The 18,582-nt window shown below is 53.9% G+C and overlaps 8 protein-coding genes across 8 annotated transcripts; 7 read left to right on the top strand and 1 right to left on the bottom strand.

The window, feature by feature from the left end:
• Window positions 1-693: 693 nt before the first annotated feature.
• On the top strand, window positions 694-2,720 carry CLUP02_10583 (major facilitator superfamily transporter; the record flags this gene model as incomplete). Its single annotated transcript, XM_049289559.1, has 4 exons — window positions 694-988; window positions 1,054-1,472; window positions 1,540-1,695; window positions 1,767-2,720. The coding sequence occupies 4 exons, from the start codon at window positions 694-696 to the stop codon at window positions 2,718-2,720; spliced, it is 1,824 nt and encodes a 607-aa protein (XP_049146704.1).
• A 203-nt stretch (window positions 2,721-2,923) lies between these two features.
• On the top strand, window positions 2,924-3,167 carry CLUP02_10584 (uncharacterized protein; the record flags this gene model as incomplete). The annotated part of the gene is made up of 2 exons (XM_049289560.1): window positions 2,924-2,984; window positions 3,043-3,167. 2 exons carry the CDS (start codon window positions 2,924-2,926, stop codon window positions 3,165-3,167), a joined length of 186 nt encoding a protein of 61 aa, XP_049146705.1.
• A 159-nt stretch (window positions 3,168-3,326) lies between these two features.
• CLUP02_10585 (uncharacterized protein) lies at window positions 3,327-5,917 on the bottom strand (the record flags this gene model as incomplete). The annotated part of the gene is made up of 11 exons (XM_049289561.1): window positions 3,327-3,375; window positions 3,441-3,481; window positions 3,567-3,944; window positions 3,971-4,042; window positions 4,077-4,201; window positions 4,260-4,463; window positions 4,549-4,634; window positions 4,670-4,974; window positions 5,049-5,295; window positions 5,421-5,759; window positions 5,841-5,917. 11 exons carry the CDS (start codon window positions 5,915-5,917, stop codon window positions 3,327-3,329), a joined length of 1,923 nt encoding a protein of 640 aa, XP_049146706.1.
• Window positions 5,918-6,228: 311 nt separating this feature from the next.
• On the top strand, window positions 6,229-7,367 carry CLUP02_10586 (uncharacterized protein; the record flags this gene model as incomplete). Its single annotated transcript, XM_049289562.1, has 2 exons — window positions 6,229-6,257; window positions 6,602-7,367. 2 exons carry the CDS (start codon window positions 6,229-6,231, stop codon window positions 7,365-7,367), a joined length of 795 nt encoding a protein of 264 aa, XP_049146707.1.
• A 38-nt stretch (window positions 7,368-7,405) lies between these two features.
• CLUP02_10587 (uncharacterized protein) lies at window positions 7,406-7,657 on the top strand (the record flags this gene model as incomplete). Its single annotated transcript, XM_049289563.1, has 1 exon — window positions 7,406-7,657. The coding sequence occupies one exon, from the start codon at window positions 7,406-7,408 to the stop codon at window positions 7,655-7,657; it is 252 nt and encodes an 83-aa protein (XP_049146708.1).
• Window positions 7,658-8,521: 864 nt separating this feature from the next.
• Window positions 8,522-10,744, top strand: CLUP02_10588 (3-dehydroquinate dehydratase; the record flags this gene model as incomplete). Its single annotated transcript, XM_049289564.1, has 1 exon — window positions 8,522-10,744. The coding sequence occupies one exon, from the start codon at window positions 8,522-8,524 to the stop codon at window positions 10,742-10,744; it is 2,223 nt and encodes a 740-aa protein (XP_049146709.1).
• Window positions 10,745-10,930: 186 nt separating this feature from the next.
• Window positions 10,931-11,251, top strand: CLUP02_10589 (uncharacterized protein; the record flags this gene model as incomplete). The annotated part of the gene is made up of 1 exon (XM_049289565.1): window positions 10,931-11,251. The coding sequence occupies one exon, from the start codon at window positions 10,931-10,933 to the stop codon at window positions 11,249-11,251; it is 321 nt and encodes a 106-aa protein (XP_049146710.1).
• Window positions 11,252-17,403: 6,152 nt separating this feature from the next.
• CLUP02_10590 (uncharacterized protein) lies at window positions 17,404-17,778 on the top strand (the record flags this gene model as incomplete). The annotated part of the gene is made up of 2 exons (XM_049289566.1): window positions 17,404-17,525; window positions 17,682-17,778. The coding sequence occupies 2 exons, from the start codon at window positions 17,404-17,406 to the stop codon at window positions 17,776-17,778; spliced, it is 219 nt and encodes a 72-aa protein (XP_049146711.1).
• Window positions 17,779-18,582: the final 804 nt, after the last annotated feature.

Consider the following 18,582-nt stretch of genomic DNA (forward strand, 5'->3'; position numbering starts at 1 on the left):
ATCTGACTGATACAATATTTTCTTATCAAGTCACAACCTGCAGGAGCATATCAATGTTGACGGAGGCTGGTATGTATTATCGGCGAATAGAGGAGGTTGGAGAGGCCGGGAGCGAAGCGCGAGCCGTTAGCCGGCAAAAGCGGGGCAGAGTTGGCTGCAGCCCGGGTGGGACCCTGTCGCTCTGCTAAGCTGCTTCGCCGAACCGCCCAACTGTGACGTTTTTCTGGCAGTAAGAGCAAGCAACTGAATCGAGCAATGCCCTGGGGAAAAGGTGGGGGAGCCAAGCTCGGAACTGGATTACCAAGCTTGCTGCTGTCAGGTAGAGCAAAAGCAACCTCAACAACTTGACATGACGGACGCTACTACTCAACTCCCTCTAGTATCTCTCACATGCACTCACTTGCTCATGTGACAGTACCTCAAGGTCAAACTAGGGCCTAAATCCGCCTCAGAGAACAGGGCGACAGAGAAAGAGAGGCAGTTTGATGCTTTTCAGTGTTTCCTTGCATTGTTCATGTTCATCTCTTCGTTCCTTCAACACCTAACATCAACTCACAAAAAGTCTCGGCAAAAGCAAACCTTGAGAATTAAGCTGACGCGTGGGGAAAAGGGCTGAATGGCAACGACACCGGCTCCGAACGCAGCGTGTTTCCGACAAAGACCTTGAGGCATTTTGGCCGTTGACGATCAAACATGGCGGCGGCGGCGGTAGAAGAACCGTCGAGTCTCCGCAACCGGCAACAGCATGTCGCATCTGAAGTTGACGCCGAGAGGACCGGGACCTCTTCATTCCCCGATGCCACCGAGACGACGACACTACTCAACTCCGAGACGTCTTCTCGGACCCTCCGTAATGGATCGCCGGCCGGGAGCCGCCGAGACCGAGACTCGGACGACGACAACGACGATGATGGGCCTAAGCAGTCTATTAGCAAGACGCGTGCTGGCGTCTTGATGTTGAGTACCTGGATTCTCATCTTCCTCCAAGGTGTGTTGTATCTTCGATGTCTCGAATAGTATCGTGAAGTTAGTAGACTAAATCCCCTTGCACAGCATCAAACACATCCGGCATGACAATGACGCAGTCCGTCGTCGCCGAGGACCTCAACGCATACTCGCATGCAATGTGGTTCACCAGCTCCTACCTCATCAGCATGGCCTCTCTGGCGCCCCTCTTCGGGCGCCTGGCCACCATTTTCTCGCCCCGCATCCTCGTGCTCTGGCTGGGCGGCTTCTTCGGCCTCGGCGGTGTCGTTACCTCGCAAGCACCCTCCTTCTGGGTCTTTATCGCCGGCAGAATCTTGACGGGTATGGGAGGCGCGGGCATCATGACGCTGTCCGTCATTCTGGTCCTCGAGCTGGTGGGGAAGAAGAGCAGGGGCGTTTTCGTCGGGCTGGTGAATGCGGGCTTCACGATTGGGTTGTCGTTTGGCGCTGTGGTGTACGGCGCATTGTTGCCTGTTATTGGATGGGTTAGTTGACTCTTCCCGTGTCCGTCTGTGGTGAGGAAAGGATTGTGGGCTAATATGATTTATACAGAGGGCTCTGTTCGGTGTCCAAACACCTCTGGGACTCCTTGCCGGCATTGGTGCGTTCTTGAGCATCCCGAATGGCTTCAGCTCCGACCACAAGACCAGAGGCAAGTCGGTCCTCCAGAAGCTGGCCCAAATCGACTACGCGGGTGCCTTTATGCTAGTGAGTAGCTTCCCTTTGCGGTGTTAACCGTTTCTCGAAATACCTTACCAGCAGCTAACACCCCCTCGCAGGTGCTAACGATTGTGCTCTTCCTATATGGCCTTTCGGGCGACATCAACCCTCTATCCCTACTCCTCTCAGCCGTTTCCCTCCTTCTCTTCGTCCTCATCGAATTCAAACTCGTCACGGACCCCATTATCCCCATCTCCGTCCTCTCCTCTAGAGGCGTCCTGCTCTCCTGCACAGCCCAGCTCCTCTTCATGTCAATCCGCTGGACCCTGCTCTACTACAGCCCCATCTTCGTCCTCGCCGTCCGTGGCTACGCCCCCGCCATCGCGGGCTCCATCCTCATCCCCACCAACATCGGCTTCGGCTCCGGCGGCCTCATCGTCGGCTGGCTGCACGTCCGCCGCAACGGCGCCTTCTGGTTGCCCTCCGTCATTAGCCTGACGTGCTTCGCGGCCACCATGTTCGGCCTCTCGCTCGTCGCCACCGAGACCTCGCCGTTCGGCGTCTTTGTCCTGGCCGTCGTGCTCAACGGCCTCGCCACGGGCGCGACGCTCAACTACACCCTCGCGCACCTGCTACACCTCAGCCGCCCGGAGGAGCACTTCATCTCGACGTCGTTGCTGGGCACGTTCCGCGGGTTCGGCGGCAGTTTCGGGACCGCCATCGGCGGCGGCGTGTTTTACCGCCTCCTGCGCTCGGGTCTCGTCGCCAGCTTCACGGAGCTGGACGGCGGCGGGCGTCTTGCCGAAGGGCGGGAGGAGCTCATTACCAAGCTCATTGGGAGTCCCGCGCTTGTGTTTAACGGCGGGCTGAGTCCTGCCGAGCACGGGATAGCGGTGGAGCGCTACGCTGCTGCGTCGAGGGGTACGTGGCGGGCTGCGGCGGCGTTGGCGGTCGTTGCGATTCTGTGTCAGGCAAGTACGGGATGGAGGAGTCCTGTTGGCGGGAAGGAAGTCGACGATGAGACTGAGGCGAGAGCTACGGTGATGGAGAGCGAGGGCGTCGGGGAGGCGTAGTGGACGGAAATGAATGTCCTATCTTTGGAGGGTCCGGCTACAGCATATCGCATGGGGCGCAGGGTGAGTGATGTTTTGAGCGTTTGATGTTGCATTATACATGTAGGCACTGCCATGTCGCACGGCAATTTGGATATAATTGTTTACACCAAGATTTTTAGTGTTCTTCAACATGAAGTTGGCATGTATATTAGTCCGAAAATATGAAAGAGGCGAGATGTTTATACAATAACACGAAGCATTATTCATTCACGCTCGATTCCGGTATCAGATATGACTCTCTGCGCCAGTGCCGTCTTGCTGACATTGGCGTCATTGGCAGTTTCGACTATGGCCTGCTTTGATGAGCGGTGTGAGAGCAAACTTGACACAATTCGAAGACATCAAGTCGGTCTTGCAAGTTTCACGCGTAAAATTTCACGCCAGATGAAGTACAACATCGGCTGATGGTGGTATAACGTACCCGGCCACAGGTAGTATCAGGCTGTCTACTTCTTTGGACGGTACGGACTTTTACCGCCAGGAGGCACAACTTAAGATCGAGGGCATTCTAGCAAGGTAAGATAGAAGTTGACACATGTCACACTCATCCAGGATTCATCAAATTCATTCGGGCCGCTGGATCAATGTGGAGTCTTTGCCCGTCGTTTGCAGACTTCAGACATCAGAGGCGGCATGGTGTGATTGTTTCACCTGGCCCAACGGGCTATATGTGCTGACCCGAGAACCGATTTGCTCGTCTCGGATTCGGGCCGTGATGCCTTCGACACACATGGTGTTGTGGGTGGTGCATGGCTTGAACGAGGAGCGCTTTATATTAGGCGCTTACGTCTTCCCGATGAGCACAAAGGGACCCAGATTGCTGATCACTGCGAGGGGCCTGGCATGTTTGAACGCCCTACTGCCAACGTGTGCGAGTATTGGGCGGTTGTGCTGGGCTGGTTCCGCGTGTAAGTCGGAAGACAATACGCCGTAACTTTTACGATTCCTCAGCCCTGATCGCAGGAGTTCAGGCCAAAGACCGGCATTAGTAATACGGAAGGCGAATATTGTCGATTTGTCGATTTGTCGACAATGGACGATAATTGGTCTGAATGCCGACAGTTGAATAGGTATTAGATACTCGTCGTGCTGGAAGAGCTGTCCGTGTGTCGTTGCCATGGCTTTCATCACGATGCTGCCAATAGAAGTGTCTCTCTCCTCCCGAAGTATCTTGATATCGTCCTGCAAATGGCGTCACATAGGCTGACGTGGTTTGATCTCAAGGTCGTGTCCGGGTAGCTTTCTGGCCTGCGATCTCGTGGCATCTCGATTCCGAACTCCTGAAGCTTTGTAATGCAGTTCGTAAAAAGTTACGAAACCCGCATATCCGGGCCGGTTCTGTCCTTGGCGTCGGTAGTTGTCTGTCATAGAAATCGAAAACGGCCAGATGGACTGATCTGCCTCGCTTCTTATGTTCTTTTCGTGCTGGGAGTCTTGGCCTACATATCTCGAGGGAGATGCTCCACCTTGGCACCGTATCTATGTTTCTCCACCAACGAAGCCCGTCGGCGATTGTGAACCTGGCGAAAGGTGATTCTGCACCAATGAAGTTGTCATAGTTTGCTGGCCGCGTTGGATCGCGATGTGCTTCCGATTGATTGCCAAGAGAGAAAAAAAGGGTCGAGGCTGACGAGAAGTTGACGAGTCGAAACTCTCGAGAACTGGATCTAAGCCTCAAAAACCTTGGCTCCGTGTCGGGAACTTAGAGATGCTCGTAAGAAGGCGACGGCGGGGGCCTCTTGGTCTCACGCTAGCGGGAGCCGGAAGCCGATTCACTCATATCCACGAATTGTCATCGAGACGCGATATTGTGAGCCCACCTGGATGATGTGACTTTCGAGTTTCGAAGCGATGGAATCAATTTGAAGGAAACTTTGCGAATGAGTGAGATGAATGAGGGGGGCCACAGGAGTTTGCCCGGTTCCACCTTTTGGGTCGTCTTGGACCTCTCGGAGTCGATACCTTTGCCAAACCAGCCAACGTGTGATTGTTGGACAGGCAGATAAGCTTGTGCTAAGGGTGTTTTTTTCTCCGAGCGCACATTGGCATCTGCAGCAGCGGCTATGCCGGTTACAGTGGTTGTAGGACCGAAGACGCGGTAGACGGAGGATGGTTCTGGAGACTGGTCCATGATGCGGGGGCCGGTTTTGCGCCCCGGAACGGCTGTGGCTTCTCGGAGCTGAACCGTTCTTCTTAGATGGGTTTGTCTGGTCTGGTCTGGTCTAGTCTATGCGTACGGAGTACGCCAAGGGAATGAAGGGTTCCTGTCCGTCTTTAGCCGTCTACAGCAGGCTGGTGAGCTTCCAGAACAGCGCCCAACAACATCACAGCGGTGGTGACAGGAGGTGTAGTCAACGGCTGGCGATCCCGAGAACATCGTATCGACGACGGCGGGGCCCAATCAAATATTTGCCGATTGCGTTCCCACAATTTGCTTCCCCAGAAGGAGCGATCTCCGTCAGAGGCAGAAGTCGTTCGTTCGAAGACAACGCTGAATAGAGACCGGAACAGGCCCGAGATGGGGTTTGTTTGACTCGTCACCATCACCAGCGTGACTTCTCCTCAGGGACCAGCAATTGTTTCATGAGTTGATGATCCATCAGGTGGTGGAGAATATCTAGGACGAAGTTATGAAAGGCGGTCTTAAAAAACCACTACTTCTCAAGAGAGAGACAAATTTGGTAAATTTGGCCGAAATGTTTAAAGTGTAACTTCCAAGTAATACCAAGGCCATGTAAGTCGGGAGAGGTGAGCTCTGCCGCTTTCAGGCTAAGGGATAAAGGCGCCATGAACGCTTGACATTTGTGCGGTAAGCAACATGGGCCGCGGAAGATCTCTCTTTCGCTCGGCTGCAACCACACATCGAGAAGGCATGTGCGTTTGTCGTAAATGAGACCGATGGCTTGAAAAGAATAGTATAGTCTGGACGCCAATAGAGTTGAAGCCAAGGTAGCGCTGTACCTATGCTCATGTACAGGTCGTGAGTGGTGAGCCAAGCTGGTCAAACATGATCATTGGCGGGTAGTCTGATGTACATCTGTTGTTTGAGGGTTGGTATGAGGTGATGCTCTTCTTTACCTGGTGTAATCCGTAGAGACAGAGACTTTGATGGTGAGAGGTGTGAGGGAGGTGTGTGTGTGGAATCCTTGAACCATGCACATAGGAGGTTTTCTTTCCCTCCCAGCGGCACACTAACGGTGCCAAGTCGCCCCGAATGGCGTGGACGGAGCATCCTATGATTGGCGGAGAATCTCTGACGTTCAAATCCCGGAAATAGGGAAAATGCGGCAAATCTTTGCGGCGACAACCAGACAGCTCGGGGGGATCCCCCCTCCCCTTCCCCTTGCCAAACTCTCCCCAACTCTCCCCAGCCAGAGTTGCTCTTCAGGGGGAAGTACAACCACTGACAAGCAGTTACCTCAACTTGTCAGAGTCTCAAGGAACCCACAGGGGATGGCACTCCCCCATGCTTTCCCCATTTACCCCACCATTTTGGTATGCACGAGTCGCCATTACAGGTCCCCAGGGCCAGGAGTTCTCGGGTCCCGCACGTCTCCAACTTCCTCTTCAACTCGCGTGCTTTTGCCAAATGTCTCTTCATCGTAGACGACCTTCAGGTACCTCGCAGCTTTCGAAAAGCAACGTAGCTTCCCTCTGACAAGGTCTCATGAGTTGAGGCGGCTCCCTCCTGTCCACACCCTCAGCAGCAGCAACAGCAACAACAATACCACCAACAGAGGGCAAGGGATCTATCCCCTAGTTAACTGCCAGATGCAGATACAGAGACATATCGAGCCTTACTTGTCTTGAAACAGGATCATCGCTGAACGGTGTTCTAGCCGGCCTGCAACTGCAACTGAATCTGATCGACGGCCAGTCCAGCACTTCCAGCTCGGTCTCATTATCCCATCTAAACGCAGGCAGGGAGTGTGTACCTTAGCTTGCCTCGCCTCGCCTCAAGTCAGGAACATCGGCACAACCAAGACTTTGCTTCTCTCGTTCATCAACCACCGGGACCCAAGCTTTCCTTCCTGGGGCCCCGAGCATCCAGTCAGCAAAGAGCAAACGTCTGCCTTGGGACCAACACCCCTGGCAAGACTCCAGAGGCGTGCAGGAGCATCTGAGAAACGGCAGCAAAGCCAAGTCGTAGCAGCAATAGCAGCAGCGGCGGCGGCACCACCACCACAACCACAACCACCAGCCAACGTCGAGCTCTCCTCCTCCTCATTCTCATCCTTCTTCCAGTCCCCGGCCCCAGCTCCTAGTATAGCCCCATTCCATGGTAGACTCCTAGTCCCAGTCCCAGTCCGTCTGCCCCATGCCAAGCTCTTCGGCTTGCCCCTCTGCCCCCTTCTGGCTCTTGTCAAGCAACTCGGTGGAACGCAGCGTCTGTGGTGGAACAATTCGTCTTCCCCAACTTCCATCAATCTTTCCGTCTCCTCCACCAACGACAAGCGGCGGATTGTCGATTGCGATTCAACTTCGCCGGCTTTGCCGTTCAAAGTCCACAACGAGTCTATTCACACTCTAGACCCCGTCATCCCAGCAATATCGCTCCTACCAATTGTCCCGGTCTGGTCAGGGATCTCCAACCTCTTGGTCTAGCCCAAACTTCCATACCATACCGTAAGGAACTCATACGGATGAAGGAGAACCTTGTTCATTTGTTCCTCTCACAACGTTGTTCTGCTCCGAAAGCTACCGCGCCGCCGCCTCGGCGCTTCCCTGTCGGCGAAATAATCCCTTCTCCACGCCAGACTACGGACCACCTTGCGGCCCTGTCCTTCCCGTGCCATCGGCCGGTTCGTCTCAAGTTCTCAACTCCTCTTATTGCAACAACATCCACACAGACGCCATCTTACCCGGTCAGGACAGCTTTCACGCCGCCCATCTGAATTGAGCTTCTCTCTCGTGTTTTCTTGGCTGCGTGGTCACAAAACTTCCCCACGGTCCGACTCGCGCGCCACATGCGACTGGCCCTGCAACACCATCACCAGAGCTTCAATCGAGATTTCTGCCGCCTGCGGTTGGCACGCATCCCAAGCCCGCCTGCGCTTCAAGTAGACGAACCAGCCCACCCTTAGAATCGCGAGCTTTCAGTTCTGCATTAGGATACACCTAAAGCAACTCGCGAATTGGTGGAAGAAACTACCTGACCCTAGCAAACCGGTCCATAGGGCTCTCTTCTCGTCGTCATCGTCTAGTTGTAATCGCACGCGGACGGGGCTTCTCTTACTCTTATCAATCGCAACCTGCGGAGCGCATATCACGCCCCCGATTTCAAGGGCACGTCGTATGCACCAGCCTCACGACGACCCCCACCGGCTTGCTCTTCCCGGCCGCATATCTCTCTAACACCATCAGATCACCTGACGCACCTCGGCCCTGTCCTGTCTTCTCTATCACAGCACACCTTTCATCCCCCGCTGTGGCCCCCTCGAGTCTGCTTCCATTCGTCCCTCGAACTGTCATAATCTTACTTGGATCATCACTTCGTCTTGTCATGGGATTTTGGCTTGACATATCCGACCTCACTAACCACCGCCACCATACTTCCTTACGGTCAACCCAGTCGTTCTGAAGGAGGAGAAGGGGAGGGAGCGGCTTATCGTGGCTTTGTTTCGTATTCCCCACCTCAGTACACTGTCCCGGGAGTGACAGCTCGTTTCTCGCAGCTCGAAATTCCAGGCTCCTCAAGCGCTGCCATGGCATCAGTACATCAACTCGGCGTTGGTCCAACACCGGCACGCCCTCGAAGCATGGTTGGGTCGGGTAACCAAGACGTCGAGATGGATGTTGACCGCAACGCCAGCCCTGCTATCACCATGGGCACGAGGTTCGGGAGTGCTCCTCAAAGAGGAGACACAAGGATCGTCGTCATCTTGTACGGCACCGGCCAGGACAAGATTGTGTCCGTCTTCGCAGATGTTCTGGGGAAGCCATTCGTCACCCGCTCTGCATTTCAGGAAGTCAGCGTTGCTGACCAAGGGCTTGTGGTTGGCATTCCGGCAGAACTCGCTGCAAAGGACATTACCTCCCGCAACAAGGAGCTCGTCGTGGCGATCAACGCCCACTGTGTCAACCTTGGGATGCCACCAGATGTCTTCCTCTCAGCTCAGTGCGACTACGAGTTTCTCTACACCGAAGCACCATTCTTTCGTCGAGACTTGTCCAGATTCATCTCTTTCACTCTCGGCCAGATCTGCCACCACGAAACGTTGATGCAAAAACCACGAACGTACTTCATCTCTACTACGTTTCCAGACGTCAGTGCTGCGTTGCCGAATATCGACATCCTCACCGTCGGCGCCGACGCAGTGGAAATTCGTGTTGATCTCCTAAAGGAGCCACTCGGCGACGGCACATATTCAGCCATCCCGAGCCTTAGCTATGTCGGACAGCAGCTGATGCTCCTGCGCCAGCGGACAGAACTCCCAATAATTTTCACCACTAGGTGTACGAGAGAAAATGGTCGTTTCCCCATGGAGAACCCCGATATTTACTATGAATATCTTTACCGAGCAATTCAATGGGGAGTTGAGTATATCGACGTGGAACTCTGGCTTCCGGAAGCCATTCGAAAGAAACTTTGGGAACAGAAGGGAAGCAGTCGTATCATGTCTGCGTTTCACGACTTTTCTGGTACCTTCAAATGGCCATCGTCCCAAGCCGAGCAGGTGTACATTGAATCAAGCAAGTATGCCGATATCATCAAGATGATTGCCATCATCAACGACCACAACGAAAACTTCGAGTTGGAGTACTTCCGCTCGAAAATGCGAGCAGATTATCCGGATTCCCCGCCATTCTCTGGAGTTAACATGGGAGAAACTGGCCAGTTTTCACGTACTCTGAACAAGGTGTTCACCCCTATCACTCATCCCTTGTTGCCAATAGTCGCAGCCCCAGGTCAAATGAGCGCGTCGGAGATAAACGCGGCTTTGGCACTGCTTGGGCAGCTTCCCAAGAAGAGCATATATGGCATCACAACACCAGCTTTCCGAAGTTCAACTCCGCAAGCACCATTCTATGAGAAGTGCTTCAATGAACTGGGCCTGCCGCATTACTTTGCCGTTGTAGAGCGCTTGCCAAACAACTTTTCAAGCATGGAGGCTTGGTGTAATCAAAAGAACTTTGGTGGTGCCTACCTCAGCCCGCCGGTGTCGTGGAGTAGCCTACTCAAGGCCAGCCCGTTCTTCGCTTCGCTCAACGGCGGCAAGGGCGCGGAGTTGACTGAGGCAGCTCGCCTGATTGGTACTGTGGACACAATCATAGTCAAGTCGGGTTCCTCGTCCTCGGCATCTTCTGCCCCAGCGTCGATTCCCTCGAGCCCTCGTCATGGGCACCATGACTCTTTCGGCCACTTGGGGTCACACATCTCCGGCCTGCCTCCGAATACATCATTGATCTTGGACAATGCTAGCTGGCGTGGTATCATCAGCACACTGACCAGAGATATGGCGCCTTCTGCCTACTTCGGCCGAACTGCTGTTGTGCTGGCTTCATCTGGAGAAGATGCTGCATCAGTTATGTACGCGCTGAAAGCACTCCGTATGGCAAAGATATATACCGTTGGCTTTCGAACACCGCCAGCTCTGGCCCGTGATGGACCCGTCATTGAGCCGTTCAACAGTCTGGAGAGCCTCAAGAAAGCACAAACTGTGAGCGACGATGGTGCTCCCTTTTTATTTGTTTCGGCGCTTGGGGCAGATAAGAGCAACCTCGTCGGTATGCTGGTGCGTGTCTTTGGCGCCAATGTGCGAGGAAGCACAAACTTCAAGAAAGTCTTCCTCGATCTCGCCGACACCGCAGGTGCAAGAAAAGGCGGCGATCCAGGCCTCATTGCTCAGCAGGCGGGATTTTCGGCGTATGGTGTTGCTGATACGGCCGCCTTTACCACCGTCGAGACTCTGAGGCTGCTGGTCGGTCAGAATGTGCCCTACAGTTTTGTCAGACTGGCAAGCGGCAGGGGCATGTTCTGAGTCGTGTATAGAGGATCAGCATCTGAGCTTCGCCAGTCCTTCGGATGTCTAAGAGGCCGGCTTTATCTGCGTCTCCTTGGTCTGTTGGACTGGAGGAGCTTCGAACTGGACCATAGCAATAGTTTGTATGTGCCAACACCGCAATCCTATGTCGACCACGACCTATGCCGGGCCACAAGAAGCAATATGAACCTGCGGCCAAGCTCCAGATCCCAGGAAGCCAGGCCACAGGCCGAGGCCTGTGGAGTTCCCCACGATAGCCAAGACAAACCATCGGCTGTCACCCCCAGTGCGGAGAACGGAGGGAGCGATCGAGCCAGGCCCGATGCTGCATTTCCATGTCGGCTCGGGACCTGGAAACTGGAGCTTGAGACCCACAAAGCCATTTCCGATGTCAGGTCTCCGAGGAGGAGCTGTGCAAAGCGGAAGTGTGGACGCGGAAATGGTGCAGAGAAGGGCCTTATTGAGCGGACGACTCATCGGGCAAGGAGATGGCCCATTGCATGAATGGCGTTTATTTGGAAGAGAAATGTGCGGGTCAGAAGAGAGATGAGATGGTTTGTAGGGGGGGCATTTACAAGATCTAGTTCTACATAAGGTAGCTCACGGGTAAGGACGAACATCAACAAGGCGTGTTTTCCGCTTTCGAAGGTGCCGCCTCTTCTTTGTTTCGTTTTCAGTTTAAAGCGTGGGATTATCGAGACACAGTCGTGTCTGTGACAATGTCATGTAGACAACGACCATTGGCAGTCCTCTAGAGAGGACTGTCACTTTTCTGCGTATGGACTAAATGCAATTCGTTACGGTCAAGACAAGAAATCTTCTCATGTGAAATTTTCTACTGAACACCCCTTTTGTTATCGCTCTTCGCAAGCCCGTTTCTGACGCTCCTCTACCTCTGATCTCGGAATGATCCAGGCCTTTGCCCCTACTTTGCAAAGATACGTCGACGCGATCGCGGCTACGGATGGGTACCTGGAGCGGCGGAAAACAATAAGATCTACAGGGTCTATCAGGGTCTTCGTATTGTAGGGTATCCTGGGAGAAGGGAGAGAAAGGGGGGAGGACGATCGCCAAACGAGGAGGGCTCAAGGTTGTGCCAGTGTAATCTGATGACGATGGATATCCTACCCACCAACTTGCCATTGTATCAACGGGTCAAGTGTGGGCGAGAGCCATGCTGAGGTTGATGGCCAGCGGGTAAAGAAGCAGCCAGCCACCTGCGGATACGGCTCAATGTGTCCATGGTGATCCTCTCGCCATCCGGGCCTTCCCAAAGCCGTGACGTTACATTATGTGGAAAGCTGACATGGCTGGGTCATCGGCTCTGTGGTTTGTGTTTGACAGACCGTAGTGAAGGTGACAAGCCCAGCTTGGGAAAGTGGTAAGAGTTCCCGTCCCATCTCGGTCTAAGCAAAGGTTAAGGCAGTGGAAGCCCCGCGCACTCCACACGCCATGCTCACCCCGTCTCGGCGAAGTCGGACTATTCACAGCCACTGGGACTCGGCCACCAGCTGAAAAGGGTCAAGGCAGGAGAAGAAAGGCCGTTCCCCTCTCCTCACCAGAGCTGGGATGGTGATGGGTGGTGGTGGTGTTGGTGACGTCTAGAGAAGGCAACGAGAAGGAAGCCTTCTCTCCCCTCCACCCCAATGGACCAGAGAACACCCTCGTCATGCAAGGGCGGGAAACGAAGACCGTGCCGTCCCCTGCGCTGGTCTGGGTGTGGCCGTCCCCAGTCGAGCCGATCGGGAACTGCGTTTTAACGAACAGGGCAAGGGCGAAAGAATATTGGATCGACGAATGGGACGCGGATATCACCGCGATTGGGGCTGGCTCAGGCGAGAGGACGGCGCGCAGAAAATCTCGAGAGTGTGGGCGTGGCGTATCTCGATGACGGGCAGGGCAAAGGGACTTGCCGCATGCTCCGGGGGACTGAATCATATCACAAGTGTCCTGATATTGAAACCAGCACATAGCCTAGCTCAGTATCTCGGATGTGCTGGGGACGAAGAAAAGAAGTAGGCCTTGTCTAGAGGGGTGTGAGTGGAATCTGAACTCTTTTTGCTTCAAAGTCCCTGCGGTGTTTGTATTTCTGAATTGCCTCCTCAGCCCTCGAAAGCAACCTATGCCTTGTAACCAGAACATTTTGACGTGTCGCGACATCAGAGAGAAGGGCAAACCGAAGTGAACAAGCTGGTGGTGTAACAGACGCCGAGATCCATCCACGGACTGACACGATATAGCGCGCATGTACATGTCGGTCTGACTGCTGACCATGCCATCCCGTTGCAGGGGATTCATCGGTCGCTCTCGGCAAGGCCAGGTCTGCTATCGACGCGTCTGTAACTGTATGGTCATGGGCCGCTGCTGAATCACACATTGCTAGTCTCCCTCACAAACGTCCGCAAAGACCGTAAAGAGGCATACACAGTGATAGAATTGCGAATTCGTCTGGTAAGAAGGGCGTCAGCAGACTAATACCGGGTTGACGTTGACGGCCTAAACCCTGGGGACTCAAGTTTGGCCAGGCTTGACGCACTCGCTGGTGTCCCCTACACAACAAAGTGGCAGCCAGCCGTTGTTGGGGGTGGCTGACATGGCTGTTGTCGATGACTCGCTATTCGCTATATGTCATCGCGAGGCGTCGTCGTTGCACGGGACGTTAGCCCCCGTTTCTGCCCATAATGGGTCAAGACGAACGTCGCCCCGTCTCCTCCTCTCAGTAGCTCTCCAAACGCTTTTATTGCCATGTCCCAGTGGCGTGTCGGGTCGGCATTTCTTAATGGTCAGGTGTTGCAGAGCACACGTGTAGTAGCTGAGAGTCATTGTGTAGTTCTGTACGAAATCAGGGTTCAAGACCTGCAGAAGGTAGTGGATGCGCGGAGGAGTGTGGGGAGAGAGAGGGGGACGCTGCGCGGAGTCACGAATCGATGGTCTCCTTCGACCCCAGCTTCGGACAAAGGTCTCGAGTCAGAAGTAGATGGTCCGGCTTCGTTCCCCAAATTCTCCAAATTCTGCGAGGGCCGTGATGGTGATTGGTACGGCTGGAAGACGCCGTTGGGATGGAGGTGACGAGTCTGACTGGGTCAAGAGACCTTGTGGGACGGGTGCGCGCCTAACCGCCCATAAGCTTAAACAAGAACATGCAAGGGAACTTTGGAGTGGATGGAGGGCGAAGCTGTGAGAGAGTGTGGTCCGATACATTAGGATTCATGAGTTGTTGACTTACGAAAGGATCATAGTCTTGGATGGTGTTGTCAGAGCTCTCGAATCAACGAGCTCTGAGCAGAGTTTGGTCCTTTCATTGCATGTTCCGGCAGTTTGTACAATGAAGGCGTGGATACTGCCCTGACTCCCGCATAGCTAGTTTCCGTGCACACGGAGAGCCCGGCTCGATAAATGAAGGCAACGCCATGACAGGTAGGTGAACCATGCCATCAGCCGCAGTCGAAAATTGCTGTCCAGGCCATCCCTCTGAACGCCACGGACGGGGACGGGGTACTCTAATGAGATACCTTGAGCTTAGAAGTCCAATGTTCGCCTGCAAATAGGCATGAACAGACAACCCCTTCCGATCTAGTGCCTGTATGATGTAGATTAAGTGACAACCCATCGTCGGCCCTGCTCCGGCAGAACGTTATTGCGCTGCCCAATTCCTTCTATTAACCATGTCGCAGCTTTTGTAGGGCTATCTTGGACGTTCCCGGCGGTCCGACAGCCTTTTCAACCGAAAAGACCGTGCTTGCTGTAGAATCATACCTGACTGATAGCTGACAGTGATATAGATCCTCGGTTGGTGAGCCGGTGCGAGGATCGTCAGGACAGCCTATGGAATGGAATATGGAACAAGTTGCTAAGAGCGGTAGGTGACATTGGCTGAAACGATATCGCAAAGGCTTTCCTGTGATAAGTACAGGGGAGTTGTGGTATTGGTTTATGACTGGCCTTTCCTTCAGTCCGGGTGGCGGCAGTTGTGGGTGTAGTATGACCGTCGTTGCTTGGCGATACAGGTGTTCTCTGCTTCCAGTCTTCTTTCCCGTCACATTATGACGGCCCTTGCCATGCTGTCAAGGTCGTGTCAGAGCCTCGGACCTTTCCAGACGGGTGCCGAGCAACTTGGACGAGGGGCTAAATAAGTTCGAGAAATTAGATGCGGGTTTGCCATCATGAGATTGGACGGCCGTAACCCGGAGCCGAGACCGGCGGCTCGAGAGAACCGCGTTTTGCTCCTTGCTAAGTTGTTCTTGAGCTCTGACGGGGCTCCTGTGTTACGTCTAGGACCCACGCGTGGCGGTCAAGACTCGGATGCAACAACGGCATAGAGATTGGTGATGGGGAAATGGCCCAAGGCGATCCGAATAAGGTAAAGAACATCCGAAGCTTAAATTTCAGGTCATCGCGTCGTTTCTCACCTCCGAGCGGTTTGGAACGCCCAAGTCTCGCCGCGCCAAGAGAGCAAACTTGCGTCAACGGCGTCAAAATAGAGAGAAAACGGTATCTCTGCTTGGCAACATACACTTTCCCCTTCAACAATCGTATCCACCAAGTTGTGGGTTGGGGTTTAGCTCAGCAGACGGGAGATGGATGCAGAGTCGAAGCTTCTCTCGGCAACATATCTGAGTCAATGTCTGATAATGGTGGATGGCCTCTTGTTGAACAGTGCTCTCTTTCCACTACACCTCATTTGAGAGGCGGCAGCTTGAGCATTCGGATGGCTAACCCTATTACTGATCCATGCGTCGAGAGACACACTGCAGCCACGTGTGTAACAATTTTTCTCTGCCGTGGTGCCGTGCTCACTTCAAACCGCCCGTCTCATGCGTTCGTGTTGAGGCTTGGAAGGCATGGACGTTGGCCCCCAATCTGGAGATTGCGGCCGTTGTTCTTTTTGCCTCGGTGCAGTAGTGCTGGAAACCGTCTCGCAAATTGAATGGCTGTTGGGCGTTGTGGCTGTATGCACACCATCGAACCCGGGCCTGGAACGAAGCGGCATGAGCAGCATGTATCGGGCTATTCCCATAGGAGACCAGCGAACCCCAGTCAGGGCCTTTTGGATGCCGCGGTGCCCGGCCTGTGTCGGGCTCTTCAACTCTTACTCTTGGAGTCCCCCACCTGGCACCTTCGGCCGCTATTCGGCTCTGGAGAGCATGAGGGAACAAGGTCTCTGGATGTCATGTGTACAGGTGCGGGGCAAGCTGTGTGCACCAACGTATGAATGCGACTTGCCAATGTTCACTCCTAGGTCGTCAAGACTTACTCAACGAAGGTCTCGAGAAAGTGCCGGAGATGCCAGCCGGGGCTGGGTTCCGTTAGTTGCTCGCTGTAATTGCGACTTTGGGCGAGGCCCGTTGGAAAGTGTCCACCTCTTTTGTGGGGGGATGCCTTTGTTGAAGTTTGAACAGTAGGCCAACTTGTCAATCAAGCTTGGGTTTATGGAGGCAGTCGTCGGTACGAATAGACTCTTTCAGCGTGGACGATGTCCTTCGTTCGAGATGGCCAATCTATGTGAAGGCAAAAGTGATGGTTTGACGCTGACGACAAGGTTGATACCATGACATGACTCTTGTATGATGCAGGATATCGAGCAGAAGCAAGGGAGGACGAGCAAGTTGTGGCTTTGCTTTACGCGTGGATGATGCTGTGGCGGATCTACGAGCAATCCGGGGAAAGTCCCTCGGGCCCAAGCCAGGGTGTCAGTGTCGAGCTCCAGGATACAGACGAAGACTCGCCGCGGATGGCTTGCGCTGCTTCAATTCGGCACTGACCAACGTCAGTCGTCCATGATCTGGTTCAAAGCATGCTCTGATTCGAGCGGTAGCCAGCATGTGTAGCCGTTCTCTATGTCGTCGAAAGGGGATCCACGGGAAAATGTGAACTTGAGTCAGCCCGTACTTAACGGTTTCTACATTTGGGGTTAGAGTTGTTGCAAGTACTTCCTAGCGACATCGAACGAACCATAGCGGGAACCCCATCCCCCGAAGAGTTGAGACGCACTTGGCATTGAGCGAGATGGAGGGCATCAGCAGGAGGACAAAAGCAGAAAGCTTCTCCGCATCGATCGGCATGGTCTCCGCTCCCCTTCGACCGGAGGCTCTTGGTGGAATGTTCTCCAATTCTTCTCGACATTGTGATGTGATGGTTTGGGTGACGAAGGCAGTAGCGGAGGCGCAGACGTGCCTGTGCCTGTGCTATCCCCTCCAAGATCTCTGGTCCCGAGCCGCCCCCCCTTGCGGGAGAGAATGCTGGCGAGCCGGGATCATCGCCATGCATTGACCATATCTAGTTGCCATGTGGTGCGATCCTTTCGTGCAGACACGCAGACTGGCAAACTCGCTACCTGGCACCGAATATGTAGAGCTATGAGCTAAGATAGACGAGCGGATGGTTGATAAGAGGAAAGTTATTGGTCGAAGGTAGAGTGAGCAGACATAAGCTGCGCTCTTATGGCTGTGTTAGGTCGGATCGGAGGGCGGGTGAGATTCCATTTCTATGCGGGATGGGTGGCCAGAGTAGCAACTCGCCGTCTAGACCGATACAATGCATTCGCCCTTTTGTTATAAGGAAGGGATGAGACGGGCGTAGAGCTGTTTACTTGGTCCTAATCTGTGGCAAGCATCCGCAATGTTGTTACTATCGGGCGTTGATATGTTGCAGCGATAATGATGAGACGACGGTCCACCGTGGCCGGTTTCTTCACGGCGCTTCTCTACGGCTTTGGTACCCAGGATGCCAAGGCCCTGGAATCCATAGATGCAAGTGCCTATCGATGTTATCTCGCAAGGTAAGCGCAAGACGGGTTTGAACGTCCCAATCGAGGAGCTGCGAAGCTATCCTCGGCACGGCAAGAAGAACATTCATCCCAATTTTCTCAAGTCTAGGTCGATCTCTAAATGTCCTTCCTAATGTGCAACTGTCTGACAAGGCTCACCGCCCGTAGTAACGACGGAAGGTTCGCTCGTCATCGGTCAGTAATCAGCACGAGCCAGGGAGGAAGGCATGGTCTTGGAGCATCTCATGCTGTCCGATATGAGTGAGGGCCATGTTAGTGTGTCTTCGCGCGGAAAGAAGTGAGACATTCTGTTCGAGGACTCGTCTAATCTGCAGCAACGAAACAACTAGTCCGTCGACCCAGCTTGGTAACTGACAAGTAGACAAGACACCATCAGCAGAATGGACATAGGCAGAGGCAACGTCCCAGGATAGCCAGTATCAAGTGTGGATTCTGTCGTACTTATTCCGTACAGACCATCTACATCCGTATCCGTACTTACCTCGAGGCATGTCACCTGCCAACTGGGTCACCGTGGTCTAGCCGTTCTATTCACATACTACGGATACATCACCCTTGCATGCCATTGCTTTTCTTTTGCAGCTCTCCGAAGTTCGAACGGTAGCCCGCCTACGATGTGTCTCCGACCCGCGGCTTGCCTCGATTGAGGCAGTCTAGGCAAGGATCCTATTTCGTCTCATCTTTTTTTCACCTCGCAGGCCCCCCATGATCCATACCCCTTTTCAGCAGACATGCAGACAACAAATCATACCGCTTTTCTGAAGCTGGGGGCCAATCGCCACCAGCTCAGAAAAGGGAATCTTTACGAACGGGTAGCATGCATGGTCTGGGCAGTGGACATGTCTGTCGTACCGTAAGCGGTACTTCTTCACACCCAGCTTCGTCCGCGGCATAGAGTACGGAGTACCGTAGTCATGCTTAAACGGTGGAGGACCGGCACGATGTCAAATCGAACCTCTAGTGCCGCCTGGCAGGCTATGGCGTCTTTCGGTATTTTGCCTTCTTTTTCTTTTTCCTGCTACTTTCCTTATTCCCATCGATCCGTTCG

This window comes from Colletotrichum lupini, chromosome 5 (genome assembly GCF_023278565.1).
Source record: "Colletotrichum lupini chromosome 5, complete sequence".
In the NCBI taxonomy this organism is placed as follows: Eukaryota; Fungi; Ascomycota; class Sordariomycetes; order Glomerellales; family Glomerellaceae; genus Colletotrichum; species Colletotrichum lupini.